Source organism: Prosopis cineraria, unplaced genomic scaffold (assembly GCF_029017545.1).
Source record: "Prosopis cineraria cultivar Desert tree isolate PC_DT_omini unplaced genomic scaffold, ASM2901754v1 PC2, whole genome shotgun sequence".
In the NCBI taxonomy this organism is placed as follows: Eukaryota; Viridiplantae; Streptophyta; class Magnoliopsida; order Fabales; family Fabaceae; genus Prosopis; species Prosopis cineraria.
In genome coordinates this window covers 47,859,222-47,879,082 of record NW_026555333.1, presented here as the reverse complement: position 1 = coordinate 47,879,082, position 19,861 = coordinate 47,859,222, and the positions used below count along the sequence as shown (strand labels likewise).

The 19,861-nt window shown below is 36.0% G+C and overlaps 2 protein-coding genes across 3 annotated transcripts; both read right to left on the bottom strand.

The window, feature by feature from the left end:
- Positions 1-10: 10 nt before the first annotated feature.
- LOC129302859 (T-complex protein 1 subunit eta) lies at positions 11-5,842 on the bottom strand. The gene is made up of 14 exons (XM_054941736.1): positions 5,688-5,842; positions 5,327-5,587; positions 4,076-4,201; positions 3,777-3,980; positions 3,336-3,505; positions 3,084-3,219; positions 2,753-2,869; positions 2,488-2,607; positions 2,287-2,385; positions 2,122-2,211; positions 1,276-1,363; positions 892-980; positions 731-805; positions 11-496 (listed from the first exon to the last, which is right to left on the bottom strand). Exons 1-14 carry the CDS (start codon positions 5,700-5,702, stop codon positions 395-397), a joined length of 1,692 nt encoding a protein of 563 aa, XP_054797711.1. The 5' UTR covers positions 5,703-5,842; the 3' UTR covers positions 11-394.
- Positions 5,843-9,598: 3,756 nt separating this feature from the next.
- Positions 9,599-19,498, bottom strand: LOC129303955 (probable apyrase 6). Of its 2 annotated transcripts, XM_054943549.1 has the most exons (8): positions 18,734-19,497; positions 16,355-16,467; positions 15,739-15,846; positions 14,161-14,215; positions 12,575-12,733; positions 11,699-11,793; positions 10,148-10,344; positions 9,599-9,931 (listed from the first exon to the last, which is right to left on the bottom strand). In XM_054943549.1, exons 1-8 carry the CDS (start codon positions 19,362-19,364, stop codon positions 9,661-9,663), a joined length of 1,629 nt encoding a protein of 542 aa, XP_054799524.1. In that variant the 5' UTR covers positions 19,365-19,497; the 3' UTR covers positions 9,599-9,660. The 2 variants fall into 2 exon arrangements, with proteins under 2 accessions (XP_054799524.1, XP_054799525.1); XM_054943550.1 differs by lacking the exon at positions 12,575-12,733 and having other exon boundaries at positions 18,734-19,498.
- Between the last annotated feature and the right edge of the window lie 363 nt (positions 19,499-19,861).

Below are 19,861 nucleotides of genomic sequence, written 5' to 3'. Positions count from 1 at the left end.
ACTACAAGAATTAGATCAGAAAAAACAACAATACATGACCTTTAAGTATCAGAAAAAGCTGCCGCAAAATTTCACATGCAATATAACAAGTTTTATCAACTATCATACAATAGTTTCATCCCTCCAACGAAAAACAGGCATAGAAGTGACCAGAAGAACGCTTTAAAGCCAAAAATAATAATAAAATTAAAAAAAGCGACCAGATGGACGCGCTCGGGATGCTACCCGCATCTTTAGTTCGACATGACGAAGTGGTCATTAGATCAAAATACAGGACGATTCCTCTGCCAACATCAATCTGCAGAATAGATGGATCCAGCGAGCGCATTCCATAAAGCCAGAAACCAACATCAAGTTCACTTTTGCATGTTAGATATACAGCTTTTAACTTCGCTCATCGCCTTCTCATACCTCGCCCCCCACGACCCGGGAAGCCACCTCCACGACCTCTGCCCCCCATGGCACTAGCAGCAGCCTCTCCTTGTGCACTCTCAGACTGCACATGGAAAAACAGAAATATTTTTCTATTGACTTCAAAATATTTCCGATAGAACAGTGAAGCATCATCCAATAATGTTGTCAAACAAGAAACTATTCTACTTATGCTTGAGTACATATATTTAACATAATAGTAATAGATCATTCTAATTCAGCAAGCCATGGAGAATAGGAAGCAGGACAAGAGAAGAGGAAACATCTGAGGAAGAACAGAACTTCTAAAAAACCTTACCTTCGGGTTTTTAACTGTTTCATCCACACTTAAGATAAGGCAAGCTGCCTCTGTGGCAGCGTTTATAGCATTGACCTGCAAATTCATCATTTAGCTTTAATCACTATCCAGAGAAAATATAACAATCAGACTCTACAATTGTACAGATGATATGAAGATACCTTCACAACTGCAGGCTCCCACACAAAGTTAGCAAATGAGTCAGCAATTCCACCAGTGGTGATGTCCACGCCGTATGGTGCCCCCTCACCTGTTAAGGAAATGCAGTATACAGATTTTCAAAGACTTGCCTCCCATAATAACTCTATAAGATATACATGACATGATAAAGCGCAAGCTCTCAGGTCAAGCAAAGCAACACAGATGAATGCAGGAAACCCAACACTCAACTAGGCCAGGCTAAGATTTAACTTCGGACCAGCTTAGGTTGGTGTTGATTCTATTAAAAAAGTTCAAAAACACTAGAATTCCGCTAGGCTAGGCTTGCTAGCAATCTTGCTATATGTTGACATGACACGCATGCATATATTAAACAGCCAACCAACCAGAAGGAAGAGCGTGTTTCTGTCTCAATTTGTTCAGCACATCAGTTGCATCAAATCCAGCATTGTCACATAATTGCCGAGGGATGACCTGCAATTGCAACATGAGCTTTTGCATCAATATCCAATCAAGTAAACAAACTCTTTAAACAGAACATATACTGGCATGGCTAGGATGTCAATTCCTTCATTTCTCACTTCTTAGGCCCTGTTTGGTACGAGGGAAGTGTTTTTGATGGAAGTGAAAGTCGAAGTGAGATAATAAATATGTTTGGTATGGTGATGGAAGTGAGCTAAAAATTTTATTCATGTGAGAGGGATGAAATTGAGTTCTCATGGGGATATGATAGAAGTGAGTTCCATGGTTTTTCGTGGAATTAGGTTCTTGCGCACCAAATAAGCAAATTTTAGTATTCCACTTCCACTTCCACTTCTCCAGTCCCAATTCTAACGTGCCAAATGAGGCATTACAGTTTCCAAGCCAATAAGACAATAAGCAGTTCTCCAGATCTCAAGTGGAGGTTGTTGGTTTTTCTTGGACCTTGCAGGTTCTAGCAAGGCCTGACTTTGCCTTTAGAGGAGCAAGAGACAATGGAATTACAGAGGAGGAAAATCAAGACAGGGATTGACAATGCTACAAAAACAACTTTTTTTACAATGTGGGTAACTATTTATCCAACAGTAATTTTTCTTTCCATGATTGTCCACTAAACATACTGTTTGGAGAATATCAAATCCTCTGCTTGTATTTCACTCATTTTCTACCATATCCTGGTTCTATTTATAAAGAAATATTGGGACACAAACCACAAATGTGGGAAGAAAAGCGAAATATACAAGGGCAGCTACCTCAAGAGCTTTAGCATAAGAGTTGATAAAAAGCTGAGACTTCCCAGCTATTGTACGAGCATGCTGCCTCAAATACCTGCTGATTTCCATCTGCCACAAAGAATCACCTGTTAATCTTTTAAACACTTAATAACATAACCAGATATATACATTTGAAACACATACATCTATAGCACCACCACCAGCAACTACGTTAGAATTCTTTAAAGCCCTTCTAACAATCATGATTGCATCATGAAGACTTCGTTCTGCTTCCTCTATGAACTGTAAGAAAAACACAACTAAAAAAATATGAGCCCAAGAACAGATCATTAGACAGATTGGTTTAGATTGATTTCTGCAGCCATTATGCATCCTCAGACAAACCTGATCAGCTCCACCACGGAGAACTATGGTAGCTGTCCGGCCAGATGGACAACCATTAAATATATTAAACCTCTCATTTCCTACTTGCTTTTCCTCAAAAACTTCACAAGTTCCAAGGACCTTCAAGCAAATAAATCAAAACGATTTTAGCAGTGACAGAAAATACCATAGCAAAGCAAATACACATTGATAGCATTTATTCCAGCTTAAGTGAGAATATCATAGCATAAAACAATTTTTTTCACAATTAAAAAGGTGATGATACCTCATCAATAATATTATTGACAGATGTCTGTACAGTTCCACCAGTTGCAGCAGCAACCCTTTGAAGATCTTCTTCAGCCACACGACCAGCACAGAAGATATCTCTGTCTGCAAAATACTGTTTCAAGGAAATGTTATTCAACAAAGTCCTAGTGTATTATTAAGACAACAAAGTCAGAAGCCGGTATCCAAGCAATAGATAAGTATCACAGGTGGAAACTTCATAAACCAATGATACTGCATGTGGTGCCAAAATGTTCAATTGAAAAACTACTAAATGCATCCAGATTAAGATAAAAATAAGCTGTGATGAAGAATGTTCAAAGAAAAACCTGCGTAGCGAGATCACCAATAGCCAATCGTGAAAGAACAACTTTGGCTCCACTCTGGACACATTTATCCAACTTGTCATATATGATATTCCATTCTGCATCAACAATAGACTGATATTGTGCCGGATCTGATAGTCTGTAGAATGCAGTAGAAAGACGAATAGGTACCATAAGCTTAGTATTCATTCAATAAGATGATGGCTACATCAAAAGAGAGAAAAACAAAAAGGACGATTTTTTTAAATATTAAACCTTATTTCAGCATTCTCTTTCTCAGACTTCAGCTCTAACTCAACATTTAGTAAGAGTATCTTAGGATTGAGAAACTTCTTTGGTTGTTGTTCAAAGCCAGCATATGAAAATGTCTTTTTGAAGGCAACACCATTCACTAGAAAGGAGTCCCTCATATTACCGCCTGGAACCTGTAGAAGAACCTCCATCAAACAGCTATACAAAATGATTTTCCAGATAAAGCCTAATCTTCACATAACTTATTGATAGCAATAAAACATTCAAGAAAGAAAAGCAACCTACACCACCAGCACTCAAACTTTATTTAAACTCATTCCTTCATCTTCAATTGTGCTGGTCAAGCCACTTGGCTTGTGGTTAGTTCAATTCACATATTTTGGATTCATTAAACAAGTATCTTATGAATTTTTTCACAAGCTTGTAAAATAACTGATCATGTACCTTCTTTATTCCAATCATGTTCATCCTGTCTTCATTTCCAATTGCAACCACAGCATCAACAACCATTGATGCAAAGAATTCTTTCTCTCCACCAATGAGCTTAGAAGAAAGTGTTGTAGCAGCACATTTTGCAAGCAAGTTTTTCTTCTCTTCCAGACTTTTTCCCTCTATACTGACAGCTAGTTCTTTGATCTTCTCAATTGCCTATAAGAATTATGCATGATACATAACGAGACAGCATGTAAGAACAACACACAGTTGTTCAGGTCAAAGGAAAGAACGTAGATTCAATTGAGTACCAAGGAGGAAGCAGTCCTATAGCTCCGAATCAAATTTTGTGAGTGCACGCCATCTTCAATAAAAGGCTTAGCCTCTCTTAAGAACTCAGCCGCAAGCAATACCACAGTGGTTGTTCCATCACCAACCTTTCCAATATGAATAACAATAGTAATCATTAAATATAGAGTTCCACAAATTCAAATACCCATTCATGTAAGATAATCATCACAACATCTACAGCGCATCTTGGCATCCAAACTGAAAAAAGTAATATTTGTTTGATAAAAGAAAATTATCCAAGAAGGAAGAACAGGTACAAGTGAAAAGGTCAGGGAATTATCCCAACATAAAGGATCAAAATAGAATTAATACAATAAAAGAAACTAAAACTTAAAGGTAAAGCTTCCTAGTTTCCCTGCAAATCCAACACAAACACTGTCTTGAAAGGACCCCTGCCAACTACCAAAAAGAAGCTGTCAACACTGTCCTTGCCCATAAATAATTCAAATTACAGTGAAAACCCTCAAAATTCTACCATACTATGTCAAACCAGGATCTTTGACGTGATAAAACCAGCTTTAAATTCTGTGAGAAAACTAACTCAGAGAGAACCGAAACGTTAGGTTCCACAAAATGGTCGCCAATCAACAAAGCAAAAATAAATAATCTCCAGTTCTGCATCATTCAAGCTCGTAATACAAAAATTAGGAGACAAAGCTGTGTCATCATCAACTATACATGATGTCATTCATGTTCATTACTTAGAACACTATTTTTGTCACCAGTAAAAATATTTGACTTTTGAAGGAGCTTTAGAATTATAAATTGATTTCTTACAAAGGGAAGTCTCTCTAATGGGATAATGGCATAGAGAACATATCTCTTCCTCTATCGATGACTATGATTAGACAAAAACATTCCTTAAAATTGCGACCCTTCCTGCAGCTGACTAGAAGGACAAACTATAAAGTCCAATAGCATGGCAGTTTTCTTCGCATAAAAAAATCGACGAAAGAAATGTTATTTTCACCAAACAATACCAAGAGCATCACTCAAAACAATCAATCCAAATCAACAAACAGAACCATATTAGTGCCCATCCCTGATTCGGTCTGAAAATGAACGGAAAGCCCTGTATAAGCAACTATACTACCTAGCGACCTAGGAATCAAAAACTGATAACTTCTTCACACCAGCCCTCACACTAAGCACAATATACCCCCGAAGAATAGAGAGAATGCGCCTGTAAAAACATTATTCCCCTGAATTACCTCGGAGTCTTGAGACCTGGCAATGTCGACAAGGATCTTAGCAGCGGGATGAACGATGTCTAAGAGCTTCATGATAGTGGCACCATCGTTGGAAATGGTGACATTTCCCTTTTCATCGTGGATCAGTTTGTCCATCCCCCGCGGCCCGAGAGTCGTTCGCACCACATCTGCCACTGCGGTACACGCATTGATGTTGCTCACCAACTGTGCCTTTCCTTGAGATGTGTCGGTCCCTTCTTTCAGCAATATGATCTGGGGTTGCTGCTTGTTTCCAGATTTCCAAACAAAACAAAAGAGTTTAGAGAGAACATCGACCAAGTGCAGATAGACACAGAGAAGCTTAGAGGCAAAGAAAGCGTACCAGCATAGCTGCCATTGTTAGGGACTGGAGGAGGTTGAAGAGCTAGAAGCTTCAGGAGTGAGACCGAGGGAGAAACGAGAGCGAATTAGGGCTTAAGGCTGAACGCAGTATGTAGAGTGCTTTACTTGGAAAATAAATAAATAAATATTAAATAAATAAAAACAGAAAAAGGGTTTTGGACTGAGAGGGTTTAACTAGGCACACGAAATGGAGCGACTGGGTTTGCCGCAGTTTAAATAAGTACATATATTAACTAAAATTTTTTGCCCTTAAATTTTTGTTCTGTTTTTGCACAACAATAAAGATATGATGAATCTAAAACTTTTAGTATGTTGTTATGTCTATCGATATCTTGTTCGTCTACTTTTTGCTGACAATATTGCTATTAGTTATAATATTTATTTGTGATATTGTTGAATTCTAAAATAAGGGTTTTGATTCCTTCATTTTTTTCATATTATAAATCAAAAATGGGAATTAATTCCCCACTCTTGGTTAGAGTGCTCCTTCATTCTTGGTTATAACCTTTATAGAATTTGAAATTAATGTGTTTTTACTTCTCATACTTTTTTAGAATCAACATCTATCCTTGTACTCAATTCATTATTGGATATGGCTGTCAATGTAATTTATGACTTAGTGATCCAGCTGTTAGTAATATTTTGTGCAAGTTGAAGCTCACAAGGAAGAAAATTTCCACTTATATCTTGAAAATTTATGTGATTTAGTTGAATAACAAAAGCTGGCTGTAGATCTTAGAGGTGACAAAGAAGTATTTCTTTTTTCTTTATTTTTTGGGAAAATTTCTTTATTTTTTGGGAAAATAACACATGCACACACATATGCATGATTGTCAATGAAATTTAAATATTATTGTATAGATACACTTCCACTATCACATAAGCATATATGTATGTATATAAGTTTTGATATCAATGAATTTTTGTTCAGTTGCAGTAGATCATAGGCCCTGAATTTGTCAATAAAAGAAAATTGTCTAGAATTCATGCTAAGCTTGAAGGAACAACTCAAACCCACCCGAAAAAAGTTAAGGTTAGATTTGACTGTATGAGCTTTTTTTTTTTTAAGAAAATGAGATACTTTAAACTTGATTCGAATAAACCTAACCCGAATTAAGTCCAACTCAAATAAGTTCAATTGTTAGAACTTTCAACCCTATATATACATATATATGAAGTTGACAATTTTGGTCAAGCCCAAAAGCCAACCCAAACTTGATCAAAAAAATTTAGGATTGAACTTGATTTTATAAGCTTTTTAAGAGGATAGAATATTTTAAACTTAATTTGAATAAGCCTATTGCATTCAAATTACTAACTCTGCTAACCACTTTGGTTATTTTAACTTGCATAAATGGAGATTCATCTGTTAAATTATTAGAAATCACAAGGGACAAAGGTGCCATTCAAATTAATGGCAGGAATTACCAAAAAAAAAATTCTAGCCTAATTTTGAATGGAGATGGTGAGTTGGTCTTTAGTTTTGACAAGATTGTTTATGTATCCTTTTACATATGCTTTGGATGCTGCTTTAGGAAGAAATTTAGTATTGTTTGGTATAACGTGAAAATGAAAAAGGGGAAAGGAGAGGGTTTTTTTTTATTAGTATTAGCAAATATTCACTCTGAATTATATAATAAGGCATCATCCAAAAACTTTACTACATTCAAAATATAAAATATTGAGTTCACTTTATAATTGCAATTACAATATAAATTACTTGCAAATGCCCTGTGTTCTATTATGGAGTGAGTTTATTGGGTTAAATATTGCATGCCATTGTCCTTATTGGAGAAATTTTTTTTACCATAAAATAATTTAAAAAATAAATTATTCCTGAAATTACCTGTGCCAGGCACGGGTACCTTTCACTAGTTAGGGATTAAGGTTGAACGTAGTATGTAGAGTGCTTTTTTTAAAAAAATAAATAAATAAATAACTGTTAAATAAATAAAAACAGAAAAAGGGTTTTGCCGCGGTGTGAACCTATCTAGCAGGCTATCCCAATCAGAAAACTTCTCAAGTCAGATGTTAAAATTTATGGTTCCCTGTTCAAACATTTTTTTAACAAATTAAAGAAAAATTATTTGATGGCTTTATTTGTCCAAGAAATCCTAATATTCTAGTTATGCTTTTATTAAATAAAGAAAATTTCGTTATGCCTTGCTTAAGTAAAAATAAGACATCATTTTATATCATGACCACAACTTATAATTTGGGTCAAGTTTTATTTTTGAAAGAGACCTCATAATCATATAAGAGACTCGAGGGAATGATGTTTTCTAGGATACTGCCCATCCCTGTGTTTTTAATTTAATTTCAAGTCTATTAAATTCATCGTAAATGGATTTGCTGTGTTTTTTTTTTTTGGCATCAAATGGATTTGCTTGGTTATACTCTTACGAAGCTTGAGTTTAATCACATAAAGTATAAATTTGAGTTTCTTATGGGGAAATAACATAAAGTAAATGACATCAATTATAGCACGGACATTTACAGGAAAACATGCATGTAATTGGGCTATAAAGCCTTTAACTGGCAAAGAACAGCAAGTTGCTCGAGTAGCTTCTTCTCCCAAAAAACCAAAAAAGGAGCCTCGTCATCTCTCTCGAAGTTACGAATAATAGATTATCATCAATGTGAGCCAAGGCATCATCCAAGATAAGCACATTGCTCAAACATGTGGATGAATTCTTTCATCAACCAAAAGCAAGAGTGACAAATGCTGCCTGAGGATTGTGAAATATGGTACTAATTATTTAATTAAATCTCTTATATTATTATCTCACATTATCAAAAAAAAAAAAAAGAATATGAGTTATTCTTCATCAAAATTATTTTTTCCCATTATATTTTTCTTCCCATTACGTGCCAGATAATTTCTTAGTATTCACCACAATAGACATGCCCCTTGAGGCAGAATTGGAATATGATAGAGCTGAATAATTAGAACAGATTTATATATCATTTCTTAGGGCCTATAACATAGTGTACATGGAGGGACATAGTGTAGGAAAGAAACTAAAGAATTATCTTCCAGTGGATAAGAGAATTACCCAATGGTTCCTGACTATAGGGGGACAAAGTGATGTATGAATAGGGATTAAATTCAGCTAGGATTATGTTCAACTTTTTATAACTTTTTGGGTCTTTAAATCTCTCCTTTCATCCAGAGGGAGGGTGTGGAGTATTTTGAAAATTATAAGTGATGAGAAGAACTCTGACCTCTCGAATACCAGATTAGGGTGGAGGAAGATATCTTTCTTCATCATTTGTTCATGTGTAACTTATGTTTTTGTTGTTGTACTGGTTGTATTTTGTGTTGTTTCATGTACTCTGTACTTTTAGTTCATTTTGTTGACAATACAACTCCATTATTCTGTTTAGTCTCATTTTCTGTGTATTTTTCTGTATTTTTGCCTGTTTTAAGTTTATTAGCATAGAGGGTTCCATCAGAATACCTTATAGCTCCTAAACTAAAAAACTAGATGTCCACAACAACTCACCAACAAAACATGGCACAAAAGCGTTCTTCAATGTGAATTAATTACCCAAGTCGTCTAATTCAGGACTCTTTGCACCCTTCAATAACAGACACAAGTGCATTATTCATGCTATCAAAAGCCCCTGTTCTACCACTATAGCTTCAAGTAAGTACAAAAATAAAAAGAGAAAAGAAAAGAAAAGAAAAGAAAAGAAATTAAAAAAGATGCATTCACGAATCTTTTAAAAAGAAAAAAAAAAAAAGGAAAAATGAGGAGCATACACCCTAAAGCACTCTACAAAATTGCCCCTTCAGTTTCTAAAATAATTTCGATGTAGTTTGCAAACAAACAGTTACCCTGCTTTAAAGTTCATACTTTCTCTTCCAAATATTGCTTGATCAAGAGATACACCAGCTGAAAATTTCATCTTAAAATGAAAAGAATGAATTCAAGGCACAGATGATAGTATTACCTAGGTACACGAGTAACAATGTAGTGTCCCTTCTCGAGGTCATATACAGTCTTTAATTGTGGCTTTCTCCATTGCAGTACAAAGAATGCAGCCAGTACAAATAGAAAAAGAAATGCAAACATTGAGAAGTATGTGACTGATTCATTCCCAACAATCAGCCCTGTGTCCACAGGTTCCAATTCAACGGGTTCTGTCATCGTTTCAACAATGAAGGATCCAAGGGTCCAGTCAATGTGAAAAGTCCCCTTCCGATTTCCAAATCCAATCCTGCAAATGTCATCAATCATATACTTAAACTCATTTCTTGAAAAATCGCCCCAACTTATTTTTCTAAATTCAAATTTTCAATCGATAATAAAAATATGAATCTTGCATTTCCCCACACACACACAAAAACAGAGAGCCAATTTTAATTACTTCATCTCTTCAGCAATTACAAAAATTTCAGCTTAGCCAGCTTGTTTGGGAACATAGTTGGCATACCTTCTCTCTTCCATAGATATCCCAAAAACGTCATGCAAAATTGCCACCATATACGCAGAAGAGAAACAATACTTTGATAGATCCAGATCATCAATTTCATTATGTTGATTTTTAAGAGCATCCCAATGATCTTCACAGTAATGTCGGCCAGCTGCTTCCAGTTCAGACAAAGAAGCCCTAGGAACCATCCCAAAAAACTGAAGGACATTGAATTACGTGGAAATGATGTCACTAATTTAACAGATGCATCGTTTTAGCACAGCTACAAAGAGAGTGTAAGGGGAGTCAAGTAGATGTGCTTCCAATGCAGATTGCTGTTGAAGTTAACCTACATACATTTAGGTTATTCAAGTATTTCTTATATTCTGCTTCATCTTTATACATTCCTTATAACCTTTAAAGAAGAATCCAGCCATAGCTTATTTCCACTCAGACGTTTATTAACTTTTGAGCCGAGAGCAATAGCAGGAATATATGCAAGAATGACTGTGGGGCAAACTCAACATAATGCTCAATTTCCTAATACCTCATATAATGTTCGCACATGCTTAGGGGGAAAAAACACAGGGTCCCATCAGAAGCCTCTCAAAGGGGTGGAGAGCAGAGTAATGAAGTTAGCCCTTATAATATATGAGAAATTTAATCTAACATACGGCCTTAAGATACTAGATCAATCCAGGTACACCATAAGGTTCATCTATACAGTAAAATATCAATGACCAAGGGGCAGTTATACCATATGATCATATCATGAGGGTGCGATGGCATATAGCTTCTTCATCTTTAATATTCTCAATAAAACATTATTTCATTAAAAAGGTGAATTTTTCCGCAAAGGGGAGGGTGAGACCTTGTCCTAGAAGAAAAGAGCGAAGCAAACATAGGCAAATATAATATAAATAAATCTCTGTCCTATTCTTCTATCTTCTTAAGAAGCTCTGGCAGCATTTGATATTTTATGAACACAAGATGAACAAAATATATATATAGATATATATTAATATCCTTATAGGATACTTACAATGCATAAATTTTTAAAATTTGATAAACTCAAACATTTTATGAATAGGTTTCCAAGTACGAGGAAAACTAAATTCCAATGTATCAAACACCATCTATATGTTACAGAAGCAAGAGTCACAAGTGACTCAGAACTTTGCCCCAAATTTTAGCATTTGGCACTACTAGTTATTTGTCTGTATCTTAAAGGTTAGGTTGGATTATAATTATTAGGTTATAATTAGATCGTGCAATAGAGCAACCTCAAGCATTCAACCAAGGCAGAAATAGTGATGATAGGTCAGGTATGACCTTTCACACTAACTATGGGGAGAGGAGGGGAGGGGAAATTTTAAAAAATCCCCCCTCCCCTTGCCAAAACCTCCCCCCCCCCCCCAAATTAGGGGGATACCCCCCTCCCCTCTCCTCCCCTCCAACCAAACAGCCTAAGTGCCCCTAACAAAAAACTTCTATACATGAGCTTATAAAATCCATGCAAATGGAACAACTAATGATAAAAAAAAAAAAAAACAAAGGTCACCAAATATGAACCTCAGAGGTGTAGAAGAAGTTTCCTGAAGAAATTTGCACGCCTGATAACTTGAGAAAAGAAGAGGTAACTTCACATGGTTGGTGTTGGCATCTATCTGCATTAAGAGAAACAATTACAAGTGAATATCATCTCTGTAAAAGGTAACACAGACAAGCAGTCTAGGATATCTTCTCTGTACTTAAAAGGAAGAAAACAGCATTGCCCAAATATAAGAGCTCTCCAATCCCATTTACCATCAGTTAAGAAAGCTTTCCTAGGAAGACACAGATCACGAGTCCTAAAGTAAGTTGAACTGAATGTAAAACAATGCTACTTCAGGGGTTCGAGCAATTTCGATCAACCATAGGCATCATGTCTGTATTTGATTTGATAAAAAATGATTTTAATAGTTTCTAATGTTGAGAACAATAAGAAAATGAAGATTGAAGCATCAGTTGGCAACCAACATCAAGTGCATGTTGCTTCTTAGCAGGTCGCAGTTGGCCAAGAAGCAAAGCAATATAGTAATGATCAATGAACAAGCAGCCTTGTCGGCAATAGTAGCCTTGTCATAGGCAATTTGTAAATCTCTTTTTTTGTCATTAAGCAGCATGTATATCAGTCAGTGACAGCAAATGCATATAACTTTTTTTAATATGAAAGCATGCATATGGAATTATAGAGGGCTATTTATTGAAAAGATTATATCACTGAGCCATTTAGTCTTGAAGGATGAAATACAAAAAACATCCAATGAAAAACAGCACAATAGACGAAGCTTCCACAAGAAACACATCATAAAAAACGTAAGTTAGCAAGCCGCAGAAGTGATCAAAATTGGTCCAAAAGTATAGCTTAGATACTGATTATAGTAAAATATCAAAATATGAAGAAACCTTCTCTTCTCTTTAAAAATGTCCCAGTTTCAGATTTGCATGCAGAATAATTTCCAGCAGCTTGGACAATTGGGCGATGCACATAACTTGCATTAGAGTTCCAAGAATACCCTTTTGGAATGCAAGGGTTACCAATATTGTTTCTGATAGATCTTGAAGCTGCGCATCAATAAAAATGAATGACTGGCAATCATCAGATTGTACCATTTGATTCAGAGTGAAAGTTCATAAATGGCATTTTTGACAAGGTCTTGCAAAAAGACTTGCATGAACTTTAGATCACAAAACATTTCTCTATAAACACAAATGACCCTTTCCCCCCCACATGCTAAGCCATCTTCAACCACAGGGACTCCACTAAATATTAATAACACACCGCCTTTTCCTTCCTGACCACTTATTGATAACATAACTATTGACTATCAAAAAATGCCACAACTAAAGACAGGAGCTCATAGTTGCAACTGCCTAGACATACCAGATACCACATTGATTACATCATAAGCTCTAGATGATCAACAAGGAAAAAGAATCAGTTTCCTTCGATTAGGTGCTTACATAAAGCATAACTAGACACATTTCCCAGTGCATTGAATATAGAGAATGAGTTATACAATTCGTCTTGTAACAGTGTGTCTTATTATAAATTTTATATTTTACATTGATGTTGATCGGAAAAAGGATGACGTGAAATAGGAAATGCATTAGTATTTAAGTGTTAATATTAGTATTTTTACAAGATCTAGTATCTAAACTAACATTGTCATCAATTTGTATTCTTAATCTTCATTCCACCAAACAATAGCCTTTAATTATTTCTAAAATAAATTGCATTGAAACCCTAATCTACTTTTGGTTATATAAAATTTTTCAAGAGTGTAATGGCCATAGAACCAATTGCTAGAGCAAATCATCTCATATCATCAACTTCTAACAAGTAGGAAATTTCCTATGTGAAACCATCTATGGAATTTTTCTCCCCGTAATAACATTCGACACAGCAATGTTCATCAAACAACTATGAAGGCACATCTGATGTGTAATTTGGAGCAGAACTGTGCTGTCAATGCCTAACATTCAATGCTTTATTTCAGGCCAAAATTCCCCAATGAAACTTGCGAGGCAAAAAATAAAAGCCCTGTGGTTCTGAGGATGAATTGGCATTATCACCTTCCAATAAAACCAATGTCACCTATTACCATTAATAATAATTATTATTATAGTTATAATTATAATATTAGTTTTAGTTTTGTTGAGTATTATACTTTTTCAAATGACCATATAAAAACTTTGTTGCTAGTACTTGTTACCGTAAAATGTTCTCATTCAATTTCTTTAAACCACTTAATCAAGCATGTTCAGCAGGAATGAGATCATGATTCCGTCACCCTCCAATATACTCTGGGTTACTCCAATACGCATTAGTCATACCAATATCAGATGTATCAAAGAGCCATCAACATCCAAGTTTGATATTGCAAGACTAATACAATTATAGTACTAGCATCTACAAAAACATACAACAAATAAACTTCATTTTTGTACTACACAAAGTGAAGGTTGTAGGTTCCCAAATCATTACTTACAAAATTTTGATTCCCTATGATTAAGCAGTTCCTCCAACGATTTCAATGCTACATCCTGTCCAAGAATGTCGATTAAAATAGAACATTAAACTTAAAGCTTCAATGAGGATAAATAATTGATATCAATCAATGAAAACAATTCATTCAAAAGAAAACACATTCAAGTAGTAGTAATGGCTTCCAGCATACACCTATTCACTGCCAAAAACAGAATGTTCTCGTAACAAGTGGGTTCAAGCCTTCAAGGAGAAGTGGAGATATAAAAATGTTAGGAATCCTAGATAATAATGGGAATCTGGATTCAGGCAGAATGGAGCACTTACATGCAATTCTTTAGGTAAGAAGAGGAAAATGTTCCCATAAATACCATAAACTGTACCTCTGGGAGAAAGGCCAGAACCATATATGAAGCAAGTATGAGTTTAGTTCCTTTATGGCTATGGCTAAAAACAACTCTCGAGTGTGATAAGCAAAATGTCTAATGATGGGTAGTAAAGAGGGGGAGTCCCTGGAAAAAAATCAGTAAAGCAACACTTTCAATACAAGAAATTCTAGTAATCTAAATGATGTCATGTGGATCTATTTGCAGTGGAGAGAAGATAGGTTAACATTTGGCCAACGGAGGATCATGCTGAGGGGTATTAAATCATCAAGGTAGCAAGCTGATTTGGGCTCCTTTAAAAAGCAGCTTAAGCATGATCATAAGATAATTTAAGGTCATATAAAGGTGTCTTGTCATTGACAAGGGAGAGGGAGTGGCTTTGATATGGACATCATTCAAGGAAAGTGGTAATAGTCTTTATTAGGACTTAAAGGTATGAGTTTGACAGCTTACAACAGAAAATTGTCTTAACTGATAAGGAGCCAGTTCTAAAAATGTAAACATTCATCCCAATTTAGAGTATCCTGGAGTTGGGCCCAACACAAAAGCTTCGTCAATCAAGACCTTTCAAGTCACTCTCACGTAATATTTCTCAGGGGAGAAGTGAGGGCAACTATTGATCCCTGACAAAATGGAGAATGGCTAGACTAGTACAGTTAAAGCTTTTGCACGTCATCTAAAAACCAAATTGAACTGGACAAGAATTTCTCTAGCTAGCATCCCAATAGGCATGAGCTTCCAACGTCCAATTCAATCTCATACTTCTCCTAGGAATCTTGCCCAGCTAGCAAAGTGAGATATTTTAGTCTTCCAAGGAATCTGGTAACTAGAGTAAGTCACTAGGCAACCTAGGTGGTCTACTTTCTAGAGGATGGCATCAGGCACTTTAGGTCTTCTCATTAGAGGATGGGCATGTGGGGTATAGGCTATAGCTCAGGTGGGTCCTCACAGTGGTCTCAGGTAGCGTGGCTTGAAAACCATTATGTGAGAGCCCTTTCAATCTTCCAAGAGTAGGCTTCTGGCCATTCTGGTGATGGTTTCTTGGAACCTTAATGTGGGAAGATGAAGGAAATACAAAACTTAAATTTCTTTATGACATCAGTTGACAGCAAGTAAACAATAAATAAATAGAACACATCATCCAACACTTTGAAACAGGCATATAATCTATAAACTTGGAAAGAGCAGGGAGATACCTGGCCAAGTTCGGGCCAACTCTGAGTATAGAGATTGTAGGTAACTCCAGACAATTTAATAGTCTGGGAAGGCTGTACTGACTTTGAATTTAACAACGCCAATGTGACCTACAAATACCAGTGTACTTCATATATGTATTCAGCACCTTTAGAAGAACAAAATTCTCACACAAATTGAAAACACTTTGCCCAAACATGTCAACCAACATTACTTCGCACTTCATCCCGACAAATCTGTCATGTATCAGTTAAAAATAAAAGTTTAAAAAAAAGAAGAAGAAAACCAAAAATGTGTGCATTTTTTAACCAATTACATCTCTCTGTACTGAGGCAATAAGTCTACAAAATGAACACAGGCAGAACCTTGTCCAACAAGTTGATATTCTATCACATGTTACAAACAGATGTAAAGCATGTATGGATAAATCTATATAGTATAAAATCATCAGAAAACAACACTGTTCATTAGTTATAAACAGTGCATCTTATCTCAAGCTCCGCACAAAGCACAAGCCCGCAATCTAGTCATACAAGTGTTTAAGGAGAAATGAGTAATAATGAAAAATTTAGATTCATGCATACATGAATTAAACTGTAAATTAGTGAATGAGAAAACCTGCAAAGAATCCCCACCAAGTTGAACTATTCCAGCAGTTTCTTGAGGCTCACGTCCCAAGTTTCCAAGAGCATAATTTGCAGCAACCCAAGAAGAGATACCTTGCTCTTCACCTGTGTTATGAGTATATAGTTTCTCATTAACATGAAAAAAGCTCAAGCCCACCAGAAAGCAACAGTAATCAAAACAACATTTCAAAAAATAATAAATTAATTTGTTATAACTTCTGTGTAAGCAATATCAACATGGCCAGGTATAAATAACGGGTCTCTATTCTCTTTCCTCCTCCATTGACCTCCACCACAGTTGTAATAACCCATATTTCTTTTTTCCCTTTAATCTCTTTCAATAAAAGTTCAACAGTTGAATACAGATACGTAAGAAAAGGAGCAGATTCGGGTGTAAATAATTTGACCAATATGCCAGCTCCAAAAGTATATCTTCCTATTGCCACTTAATAATATTAACTGAAGTTTGAATTTTCACATTGGTGACCACTGTGGAAAGTGGAATTTTTAGATACAGATTCATGTAGAGCGGATTAGCACAGCCTACTGTTTTCCATGTTTAACAGTTAACTATAAGAAGCGTTAAGAATAATAATTAAATGTTTCTGAAACCAGTATTCAAAGAAATTTGAGGTTTTTCTTATAGAAAAGAGACAAAAAGAAAAGAAAAGAAAATGTCATTAAGTGAGACAAAATTGCAAAACAGGAGAGTAAAGAACCTCTGAAAAGAAATCAAAATTAAAGGAGAGCAATAATATAAGAATGACTTAAACTTGTTAACTAAAAAAAGACAGTAAAACAGCCCAATATCTTTGCAATCAAGCAGGCTAGCCCCTTAAAAAGATCAAGAGAAAAATATTAAAATAAGGGCATATACACTATCCTTTACCACAACTCCTCAGAATGCAAAGAGAATCCTTAAAAATTAGAGAGTTCCACACTTCCTCCCCAACCAAAGATGTTGTAAGACCTCAAAAACTTCCCACAGTTTATTTTAGCCTCCCTTTTACTTTCAAACAATTGGAACCTTTCCATAAGAAAAATCTCCAAAGACCAAACACACACTCAATGTTCTACAACAACACTGTTCATTTCACTATAACATCAGTGTACACAAGGATGAGCACCTAATTCAAAGCTATCCTTACACATGATGCAAATATCAAGAGAAATGGGTGTTTTAACTTACAAAAGCACCAACCAACGGGTAAGTTATGCATCCATTACTGACACTGTCATAAAAGTTTAACACATGTCCAACTCCAACATACATAGAACAAAGATAGGGGGGAAATTAAGGTTCGAACACACCCCAACACAGCTCAGAATGGAGCAAAACATGGCTTAAGCACAAATGACCCCAAAACAGGGAGAAGTGCAGGAAAGTTATAGGCAGAACGGAAGACTAGAAAACCCTTCTTGATAAGATAACTAAAGTTCCTTCCTAATTTTATTGTTGTATATGAGTGATATGGATGATAAAGCTCTAAAACTTTCATTTTTAGTTGCTTTGATTAAGAATATAGCAGTGCGAGATATTTGAATATAGAAAAATTCCGGTTGTGCTTTTTCTCTAGAAGTATACCCAAACGAACAACTTTACCTAAGAGGCAGCTTTGAATTTTTAAATTCTAGAACAATTTTTTCCCTAGTAGGACAATGGATTACAAATTATAGAAATGGTTCATATAAATCAAGACAAATGAATCAATTCAATCTGATGAATCTATTCTATTTCATTTTTCTTTCATAGAAGTAATAGTGCATGAGATTTAATCACAGAGGGAATAAAAACGTTATCACATTAAATAATCATAAGAATCTAAAAGGTCCAAAAAAGACAAAGGAAGTAAGGAAGTAGAGCAGTAATGAAACAAACACTTCAAAAGTGAACTCTTAAAAAGTAGAAATCCTTAAAATATATCTTCTTGTTGTCCACTCCAGTAAAGCCAAACACTCCGCACAAGATGGTAAGATAATTGCATCACCCAATGCGCACAGTTGAGAGAAAACACCAAACATCACACAACACGAGCCATTGGGTAATCACTGATCAAGTGACTTGCCATCCATCTCTTGGGATTAGAAGCCAATAGCCAATCAGAGCGCAACTGTTTTATCAGTTCGTCCATCATCGGGAGCAGAAACCGCCACTTTTTAATATTATTTTCCTCATTTATCGAAGTAACCATAGACTGTTAGCACCAGTTAGTCATTATTAAAATGCACCAAAATCATCAATTTTTAGCAGACTTCCTGCATGCCTAATATCATGATCTCAATTATTACCGGGGTTCCTTTTAAATCATCACTGCTCGCACCAACATTGGGCAACAGATTAAAATCACAGAAGAACCAACAACGACATTACCTCGAATTACTCGTGTCCATTCATCCTTGAACAAAAACGCGGACGACCTTAGAAACTGTCTGCAAGAGTCCAATATCTTCTCCCTCACATCTACACTCAAATTCTCCAACTCCGGCGTGGCTATCAACTGAACCTTAGTCCTTCCCCACTCCTTCTTCGGGACTTGCTGCTTAGCAAACTCGACTAGCTGCACAATGGAGGCTCCGGCCCCATCAGGGTCCCCTGCAAAATCCATCAATCCAACCCCAATCTTCATCGAGTTCGACCCAGCCTCGTCAAGGAAGGGAATCCGACCCTCCCCGAGAAACTCGAAGACGTTGATTTTGGTATACGAGGAACCCGCATTGATAACAAGTCCGAAGAATGTAGACTTTGGCTCAGCGAATTTGGAAGAGGTGTGGATTTTTTGCGCGGTAGTGAAGAGGTAGAACAAGAAAGGGACGGTGCAAAGAGAGGCGGCAAGGATGAGCCATTTGGTTGATTGCCTGTTAGAATTTGGCTGAAGGTTCGGGTGAGGCGGAGAAGAATAGACTGAGATCATCCGAGGGTGAAGTTGGGTGCGGTGTGGCGGAATAAAAGCACTCGAAGAAGAAGTAGAAGGCCTCGACTGGAGATTTTTCTGTAAATCCATGCCCAATCGAAGAATAAACAGTGTTTGGATTTTGAAAAGCTTTCATTCAGATGGTAAGGTTCTCTAGGTCGGTGTGCCAATTAACGCGCGGGGCGTGTGTCTGAGTGAGGGCGCGCTGAGGCGAAGACTTGTCGATGGGTTTTGGTTCTGGTGGCAGTGCCAGATTCAGATGCTGAGGTCCGAAATTAGAAGAAAATTACAACGAAGGACCCTGATTGGGGAAACGTAATTTTTGCGAATCCAACAGTTTATTACTTTTTATTTTAATTTTAATAAAAGTATTTTCAGATTGTGAGACGCTTTAATTCTATAATCTCCCCCAGTAACATATCAATCAACATAATTCAGTATAAAATATTAAGAAAAAAGCATATGCATAGAGTAAATTCAATTACAAACAGTGAACAATTTTATATTAAAACTTTGTGCGTGCCACAAAAACTATGTCTAATCAAATGTGATTAATTATAGGTGGCTAAGAAAATATGATTAATCAT